This window comes from Myotis lucifugus, unplaced genomic scaffold, assembly GCF_000147115.1.
Source record: "Myotis lucifugus unplaced genomic scaffold, Myoluc2.0 scaffold_3, whole genome shotgun sequence".
Taxonomy (NCBI): Eukaryota; Metazoa; Chordata; class Mammalia; order Chiroptera; family Vespertilionidae; genus Myotis; species Myotis lucifugus.
Window position 1 is genome coordinate 16,813,816 of NW_005871051.1, and position 9,508 is coordinate 16,823,323.

Genomic DNA, 9,508 nt, shown 5'->3' on the forward strand with positions numbered 1-9,508 from the left:
GTCACCCCTACTATGATCCATTTTCCGTGTCGTCAGCATGCTAATCTTGGCTCTCTTGTTCTTCCTTTAACACAGTGATTGCCCTTGAGGGCAAACAGCAGATCAGCATCTCTTTTGAGGGGCCTTAGTGTCTTTGGCTGTGAAATGGACGGGGCCATGTTCCCTTCCTTCTGAAACCTCCACATCTCTGCATGGCTTTGGAACATAGGCAGGAACATGGATGCTAGAGGTGGCGATGGAGCCACCTGAGCTTGCTCACTCGTGTTGCGATGTGCTCCCCTCCCTCGGCTTCACCTCCTCCTCTCTCCAGCCCAGCTCTGCCATCTTGGGTCTTGGCCCCCGATGGTTTATGGAAAGGAATGGAGCTTGGGCCATTCCTACTGGGCTAGGGTAGATGGATCCAGAGACAACCACCTGAATTCAGTCTTTGCAAGTAGATTCCATCTTGACCCCTGAGAGCCATTGACGCAGATGGAGGAGAGGAGTGAAAGCTCACAGCCATGCGACTTTCTTTCAGGGGTGGATGGGGCACATGATATGGTAGTGAGCTCACTGGGCCGGGGTCAGAAGTCCCTCGTTCCACCAACTACCCGTGTGGCCTTGGGGAAGTCCCTTCCCATGCATGAGCTTCTTTCTGGGGTCGCTCCCAGGGCCATCTCTAAGCCTCTTCTGTGCCCACTTGCACCCACAGACCCCCTGCCAGCAGGAACTGGACCAGGTCCTGGAGCGTATTTCCACCATGCGCCTTCCGGATGAGCGGGGCCCTCTGGAGCACCTCTATTCCCTGCACATCCCCAACTGTGACAAGAACGGCCTGTACAACCTCAAACAGGTGAGAAAGGATCTCCCCAAGCCTCTGATGTGCCTCGGTCCTGCCCCACGCACCTGGAACCCTCTGAGGTCTGAGAGCCAAGCTCCCGAGAGCCAGGCCTCCCTCCCTGGCCTCCAGCCTGGCAGAGGCTGATTCCACTTACCAGCTACCCGCCAGCAGTGCTCGGTGTCCAGGTTGGGAGGGAGCCTCTTGGAGAAGAGAGGTGGCTTGCACAGTGCTTCTCAGCCTTGATTGAGCATTCCTTACCTGGCGGTCATTTCTAGGCAGACACCCAGAGACCGCCATTCAGAAGGTTGGGTGGGGACCAAGAGTTTGCATTTCTATCAAGGTGCTAGGGCCTGCTGATGGCGCATAGATCACACTTCCAGAATCGTCGATTTAAATCGCTGACCAAGTAGCCTCTCTGATTGTTAAGGATCTCAGGATGGAGAAATGCCACTCAAAATATTTCTAAAAACCAGGAATTAGAGAACATTGGGGAAGTGTAAGTAAACCACCGGAAACCTTCTCCTCGCCTCCCGCTTTGTTCCGGTGGCTTCTGATCACCGATGTGCACAGATTTCCCCTGGACATTGTCAGTGTTGTTCACATAGCACATAGAGTCTGTAGTGATGACTGTTAGTGGCTGTTCAATATTTGTCACTTGCCTTTTTTCCAGTCCACTCCTTTCCTCCTCCAACTCATCGCCTGGATGGGGAGAACCAGCACATGGATGTGCCTTTCACTCCAGACAGAGAGAAGGCATGGGAGGGGTGGTTGGGAGAAAGGGGTGAGGAGTGTGGACATCCTGTTTTCAAGCAGTGGCGGCTTTGAGCCCTGGTCGCACACGCAGACCTGCTGGGCAGCTTTAAAAACACCGGTGCCTGGGCCACACCTCCAGAGTTTCAGATTTTGTGAGTGGGTAGTTGCTGGGCACTGGGATTTTCAAAAGGTCCCCCGGTGATCCTAGTGGGCAGTCAGGACTGAGGGAGAGGTGGATGTGCAGAGCCAGGAGATGGGGTGCGGGGTTCTGCTGATCCTGAGTGGGGGTGTCTCACTTCCCCACCTCCTTCACAGGGCAGGCACCTTGCCCCTCTCAGTGTCACTCTAGCGTTTACCGCTATTTGTGCAGGTGCCCTCTGAATGTAAGCCAGCTACCTCATGGGGAGCTCAAGAAGAAATAGTGATCTCTTCTAAGCAAACAAACACACAGGCAGTGTGGGTAACTGAAAGGGTTTGTAAGAGTCATTCGTTGATGGCTAGAGCAGGGACCCCAGGGAGAATGCTAGGGTGGGTATGTCAGCGATGGCTCTTACTAGCTGTGCGATGTTGGGCAAGTTCCTTACCCCGCCTGTGCCCCTGTATCATCATCTATACAGTGGTGACATAAAGAGCACTCACACGGTGGCTGTGAGAACAACATGAATATACGTGTTAGATAAAAATTGTAACGAGCAGCATATAGATTGCTGACATGGTGCCTGGCGCCTGGGAACACCTGTGCTACTGTTGCCTTCGACCATTTACAAGCATCTTCATCTCACACTGATTAAACTCCATACTGGACCCCCCAGGAGGGACCTCCCTGCCGCTGGGGGCTGAGTCCTTTCACCACTGAGTGTCCCCAGCAGCCTGGCACATCCAGTGCAGTGCCAGGGCCAGCAGCTTTAGTGTTAGCTGTGCCCAACGTGAGGCTCACCCCTGCCCCCCTGAACAGGAAGCTGCATTTCAGCAAGTCCCCCTGGCGCACAGTGAAGCGGAGACGCACCACCCTGCAGCCCAGCTCAGCGCACAGGCTTGAGCGACATAATGAAAGCTGGCAGCTGCAGGGTGTCCTCCATGGCCTCTTCTCTCTCTTCAGTGCAAGATGGCTGTGAATGGGCAGCGTGGGGAGTGCTGGTGCGTGAACCCCAACACCGGGAAGCTGCTTCAGGGATCCCCTACAGTCCGTGGGGACCCGGAGTGTCATCGCTACTACAATGAGCGGATGCAGTAAACCAGCCGGTGCCTGGCACCCCCCGCCCCCTCTCCGAACACAGGCAGAGAGGAGAATGCTTGGGTGGTGGGTGGGGGAAGGCTTCCCAGGAGTTTAACACATGTATTTATACTGGGAAAGAGACCAGCACCAAGCCTGGCACACCCGCTGCCTTGCCCCTCCCAGTAGGAGAGGCCGCGCCCCCTTCTCAAGTCCCTGCTCGGAGGAAGGGGTGCTGCAGAGGCAGAGCTGGGGTCCAGGTTTGGGAGGGGGAAGAAGACATTTTTATTTTTGAACCCCTGGGTCTCTTTTACTTAAGAATAAAGAAAGGAAAAATAAATTGTGTGTCTTTTGCCTGAGTCTTTGGGGCCCCCCGACTTCTGGGGAAGTGGGAAAGGCCCAGCCTCGGTTTCCCATCATGAAACTGGAAGGAGAAGGATGGGGCAGGAGGAAGGCAGATCTCCCTCCAATGGTCTCGGCCTGTGGGAATTCAAGGTGTGGAGCCCTCACTTGTAACCCCAGGACCCAGTGTCTGCCTGGACCCCCAGCTGAGTCCCTGGCCCCCCACCTCCCCTGGGGTGGGCACTGGGGGAGGAGAGGCGGAGCAGGCGTCTGTCTTCCTCACGCACATTCAGATGATACACCAAAGGGAGAAACACTGGAACTGGGGGCCTCTGGCCCCTCACATGAGAGCTCCCTTTTGTGAGGGGAGATGTCCGTTCAGCCCCCAGGGACGGAGTGGGCTGCTGTGGGCCAGTGCATTCACAGATGCGTTGCCTCCGAATCCAGGGGTGGCTCCCTGAGGGGCCCACGTCACTGGACCTAGAACAGCAAATATTAAAGAGCCCAAGAAGAGACGAGGGCGCCCCCTTTAAGAAGCAGGAATTCCAAGCAGGAGCTCTCCCACACTGTTCTGTTGGGCTCCACCCCCTGGGGTAATTACAGGGGGCCTACTGACTGCCAGTGGGCCATGGGGGAAGGCAGACACTGCCCAACCCTCCTCCCTCCCCCAGCACGTGGTGCAGAGCCCCACTTCCATGTGACCCCCCTCTTCTGGGTCAGGGTCTGAGCCCTTCCTGCCACAGGAGGTGACGGGCAGCTCCGGAGAGGCAGAGGACACCCGGGCCTTACCTGGGTGTGATGAGAAGAAAACCAGGTCCCCCAAAGCGACACATCCCCGCCCACCTTTGGTCTCTTAGCTAGTGGCTGGCCACCTGGGAAGTACATTCATTCAATTAATCTTCATGAATCCACAAATGAGGTGCTATCACTAGCTCCACTTTATAGGTGAGGAAAAGGTCCCTAGCGGTGTCCAAACTCCAGCCCCAGACCTGGAAGTCCCTGACTCCAGAGTGTGCATGCTGCTCAGCCTGGAGTTATACCGCCCCTGTGGGATAATTGGGGGCCTGCAGTGCTTTGGGCCCCTGGTTGGATCTTGGGGTCTGGTTTTCTTTTATCCACTGCTGGGTGCTGGCCACCCCTCTCCTGTCCCCTCAGCTACAGTCAGCAGCTTCTGGCTGCTGTCTTGGGGTTGGTCACCCCCTGTTGGCTCTCTGGGGAAGTGCAGTGCTTAACTTCGGTTAACATTTGAATGACTGAGGGTGCCTCACATCAAATATTTTGATCTGATTGGTCTGAAGTGAAGCCCAGGCAGGTGTTTTATTTTTTAAAGGTTTCCTGGATGATTCTAATGCATAGCCAGGAATGAGGCATGAAAAATGCTGGCGTCAGGAGGCCTGGGTTTGAATCCAGTCGCATTGCTTATTATGCCACTGCTCCGGAGCTATGTCACTTGCCTTCTCTGAGCCTCAGTTTTCTTCATCTCTCTAATGGGGACGAGTTCCACCTCAAATAACAGGGTGGAATCAATGTGAGATGGCAGATGTGAACGTGCTTTGAAAACTATAGAACTGTATGAAACGGGAGGGATATCATGGGATTATTGCTGGGGTCAGCCCTCGTGCCCCATGGTTGCCAGCTTGCTTGGGTCATTTCTGGAACATTTTTGTGAAGTGCTCCTGAGGATGCCACAGTCTTCTGCCCAGTTCCATGTCACTTGCCACAGTTTCCTTGTTTGTGCTCTAAGCCCTCTGAAGGGGTGGATTTAGGGGTGGGGTGGGCTGTGGGTGGGGGTGAGCAGCACCACCACTGTGGCTGTAGCTACCAGAACCACGCTGATGTATAAATGACCTAGAAACCTTTGCGGAGGGAAGGCACAATTGCGCCCATGTATGAAGATGGTTGGCTGGGCAGGGATCTTGGAGATGTCAAGCTATTGCTCACCTTCCAGAACCAGCCTCCTTAAAAGTTTAAAAACTTGGCAGTTGAGAGACACTGGGGTTATACTGTCACCGTGTGGTAGGACAGGAAATTGCAGCTGACTTTACAGGGCCTCCAAGTGTATTTTGCTTAAGAGGTGGTCCCAGGAGTCCACAATGAGTTAACTGGGAATGCTTGTTACACTTGGGGGATCACCGAATTTATTTCAGAGCTAGAACCTTAGGAAGGGACCTGGCAATAAGCATTAAAACATGCCTCTTGGGCTAGTCTAATTTGTAGAATCACCTGATTTCTAGGTGACCTGATTTGTAGGATTCAGGGTAAAATGAAAACACAGAGCCCCTGCTTCAGAAATTATTAAGAATTTCAAGACAGCAGCAGCAGAGCATTAAGCCAAGCACAGGGCCCTGCGTGACTACATAGGTTACACGCCCACAAAGCAGGCCCCGAGCTTGTGCCTCTGAATTTGGAGAATCACCCTGCCGTGACCACATCTGCCAGGTGTGTCTTGAATACTAGCTAACTGTGATGTGGTAGTTGAGAGCAAGGGCTTGGAGGGGAGGCAGCCGTTGAGCAGAATTTGGACTCTCCTACTTATGGCTTATGTGACTGTGGACACCCTTCTGACCTCTGGACTTCATTTATTTCATCGTTAAGTAAGCTTACAGGATGCGCTCAATTTGGGCATGTTGAATTCAAGCTGCCTGGGGGATTTTGGGTGGAGAAGACACCCTTGACTTTCCTGCATCCTCATCTCAACATCCAATTCACGAACAAGTCCCATTGATTCTAGCTCCAAGACATTGTTCATATCCACCCTTGTCTCGCCCCCTCCTCTGTCACCTGTTGAGGGAGAGAGGGGATGGTTGATGGAGGAGGTGGAGGAGCAGCAGGTGGGGGCGGGGAGCAAAGGAAGGGGGCTGTCCTTGGAAACAGGGGGCCTGATTGGGGAGGGAGGAAGCGCATCATGGCGCTTTTGTGGCTAACTCTGTAGGATTTGAGATGGGAAGATGAGGATGGTCTCATAAGTGGTGTTGGTTTTCTCTGACAGGGAGAAGGCAGTATGGGGAGAAGCATGCCAGAGTGCTTACACCTGAGGGGAACGTGGGAGGGAGACAACTCAGGTAGGAGTCCCTAATAGTTCCTCAGGCAGGACTGGAAGCTCACAGGATGGTGGGACTTTCTCCCTCAGGGCTCAGCAGGGCTGTGCAGGAGTGAGGAGATTGCCTGGTGAGGTTTCTCCAGGGCAGGCGAAACCCCCCATAAGTGGAAGCTGTCAGTGGAACCACAGGCTTCAGGGTCCTCAGAGAAGGAAGCAGAGCCAGATGGTCGATGGATCAAACAAATAAATAAACAAACAAAACCACAGACCAGAGATTCCATTGTCCCTTAAGTAAAATGCTAACACTGCCTCCTTGTCCCCCACCACCCATTCCTCTCACCGTAATAGTAGAGTATGATTGGAATGGGAGGGTGGGCTTTTCAGATTTTCCATGTGGAACACTTTAGGTGTCGAGGCTCAGAGTGTGGTTTCAGTGGATGGAGGGGAGACCTGGTAGAGTTGAGGAGTGAAATAGAACCATGTTTCTAGAAATGTTCTATTATAGACATGAGACTCCAGCCCAATCTTACTGGATCATAGGACCCCAGGTGGATGTGTGATCACTAAGGTGCTGTGTGGGTTGTCTAGGGTGGGGGTGGGAGAAGGGGTGGCAGCTGGGAGCCAGAACTCTAGGAGTTCCTAGATGAGGGTGTAAGGGGAGGGAAGGGGGTGGGGGCGGACACAGCAATTGAAGAAGAGTCCTGCCCACGCCTCCTTCAGGCAGAATGTGGGTGACAGCAGGGTGAGCAGCTGCTGGTGAAGAGGCCAGGAGACAGTCCCAGGGCAAGTCCTGTGGGGTGACCCAGTCCAGCATGGCCTTCCTGCACCCTACTCTTCCTGTCACCCCATGGGTCAACACCCATGCAAAGGAAAGTGGGCCAGGCACCAGCTCCTCTCTGCCTCCCAGCCCAGCTTTCACACTCTCACCTTTGCCTTCACTGCTGGGCCTTGGCTGAAGACCGCACGTTTGCAAAGCTGTGTGTGGGTGGAGAGGTCTCAGGGACACAGCGACCCTTGGGAAGGTGTGGGCCCAATGACCAGCAAACCCCCTGGTCGGGCAGGGGCACTCCCAGTTAGTTCACTTGACTTGTGATTCGCAAGGGGCAGAGCACAGGGTTCAGGTGGAGTGGAGAGGCCCCTGTAGGGGGCGGTCAGGGACGCCCACAGAAGTGTGCTGCTATGGGCTCCACAAAGGAAGAGGGCACCTGGGGCTGGGAGAAGAGCCGAGAGGAGAGGGGTCTAGGGGGAACCGCAGCAGGGTGCCTGTGGCAGCAGGACAGGTGGAAACGATGCTCTTTAAACCCCTGAGAGGCTGAAATCAGTCACCAGCCATTTCATAGCTTCTCTCTCCACTGGGCTGGGTAGGAGCAGGAGGTGGGATTTGCCTTGGCCAGAGGTTCCCAGGAGTAAGTGACTGAGGAACATTCTAGAAATGCCTTCCTTAAAATCCTCTCCAAAGAGAAGAGACTCATCATTTGCTTAAGGATAGATTAAGGCCACTTTATTTAATAGCAGGGGCTGAGATTAAATAATAAGAATATCATAGTAATAGCAGTAGCTGAACATGCATTGATATTTGGTATGCATGAACTCATTGAGACAGATTTGAAGGGATGGAGAAGGGGGCCCCCAAGTTCTAGATGGGCCTGGGGTCCCCTGGGTCCTGCCTCTGCCTGGTCGTTTGTCCTTCCCTCTGGATGTGGCCCGAGGAGAGTCCTGGGACCCGGAGGAAGCTGACGCAGGCTAACTGAATGCATCACTTTATTAAATAAATGCTTCGTCACGACAAACGACAAAGATCAGGAGTAACATAAATTATAAGATGAATAAATAGTATACAGCAATCTTCACCTTTTTAAGAAAACGTGAGATCCTCTGTTGTTTTTTTTCTCATTTTTATTTCCTTAGGTACAAAATGCTAAACAGGAGGCGAGTTCTTCCACATTCAGGCGAATTATTTTTCCTGCAATTTTTTTTTCACCACAAACTGGTTTTGTTTGTTGGTTTGTTTATTCATCCTTTTCACCAGTAAAGATTATGAGCATTTGTTTTCTTAAAAAAAAAGTTGAAGACAAAAAATAGGAGAAAATAGAGCTATGGTATGTATGTATGTATGTATCTATGTATGTATGTAAAACTATCGAGAACTACAGTAATATGTGCTGTGGTTACTGCTGTCTAAAAAAACAAAACCAAAAACCAAAAACACAAACCGGTAGGCAACTCGGAATCTGAAGGATCTTGTCTGACAACTGTCTATCCGTGTGGGCTACTGTGTGACGGCGCTGGCGGCGGCAGGTGGGACTCAGGCTGGTGTCCGGGGACCAGAGGAGTGGAGTGAACTCAGCCTCCCACCTCCCCTTCCCCATTCAGAAGGAGCTGAAGAGAGGAGGCCAGAGTCTGTGGAGATGGCTAAGCCATGTACTCCACTAGGAAACCAAGGAAGTATGTTCCAAAAAAGACACAAAAACCTAAGAGAAAAACAAAGTGGAGAAAAGTGCAAAATAGGTCTTGCACTTTAGTGGTTTCAAAAATAAAGACAGTACAACGCCCAGGTTGCTGGCAGGTCAAACCCTGTTCCCTTAGTCCCACCACTTCTTAAAACGTAGCCTCCTTTCTCTTGGAAGCCACAAAAGTCCTCTCTGAGAGCAGAGGGTCCTGCCTCTCCTTGGCCCACTCCTCTCTGAACCCCCATGCTGAGCTGGAGCCTCTAGGGGCTGAGCCCATGGACAGGGAGAACATTGCCTCCTCGTGAGGGGGCCTGGCGGTTGCCATGGCAGCTGGGTGGCTGCTAGAGAGTTAGGTGGTGGAAGAAGGGAGTGCGTTGTGTACATGGCCCACCTCTCCCAGACCCCAGAGGAGGCTGACCCTGCAGGGGTACAGTGGAGACCACCAAAGTGGTTATGGGGACATGGGCGAGGGGAGAAGAGGTGGGACCCCACAGCCTCGGGGTCTCCCTTCCTCCCCGGGTGAGGGTTGAAGTCTCCGGGCCTGTCCAGGCCTGGCTGTCTGAGAAACTTCCTCCCCAGATGCCCTGCCTTGCCAGGGTGGGGAGGGCTCTGGGGGAAGGAGGATCAGTCCTGGCTAGGCCTCCCTCCATCACTGGGACATCAGGTATGGTCTACGCTGCTGGAGTGAGGCAGGAGTCAAAAGGGAGCTGGGATGAGACCTCCTGTTGGGGAAGGTCAACACTTAGACTTGAGGCCATTGAGAAGCTGGAGCTTCAGGCTGCCAGGAGAGCAGTCAGAGGCCAGTAGGCAGCCTGGGATCAAGGAGAAGCCTGCGGCGGGCAGCGCTCCACACCTGCCTCCCTTCCACATGCAGGGGGGACGGCTCTATC

The 9,508-nt window shown here is 53.4% G+C and overlaps 1 protein-coding gene across 1 annotated transcript in view; it reads left to right on the plus strand.

Moving 5' to 3' along the window:
- IGFBP2 (insulin like growth factor binding protein 2) overlaps window positions 1–3,126 on the plus strand; it is an 18,426-nt gene extending 15,300 nt beyond the window's left edge. The window contains 2 exon segments of the mRNA XM_023763303.1: window positions 546–832; window positions 2,673–3,126. Coding sequence (XP_023619071.1) covers window positions 546–832; window positions 2,673–2,807 — 422 coding nt within the window. The 3' untranslated portion in view covers window positions 2,808–3,126.
- The last annotated feature ends 6,382 nt before the right edge of the window (window positions 3,127–9,508 follow it).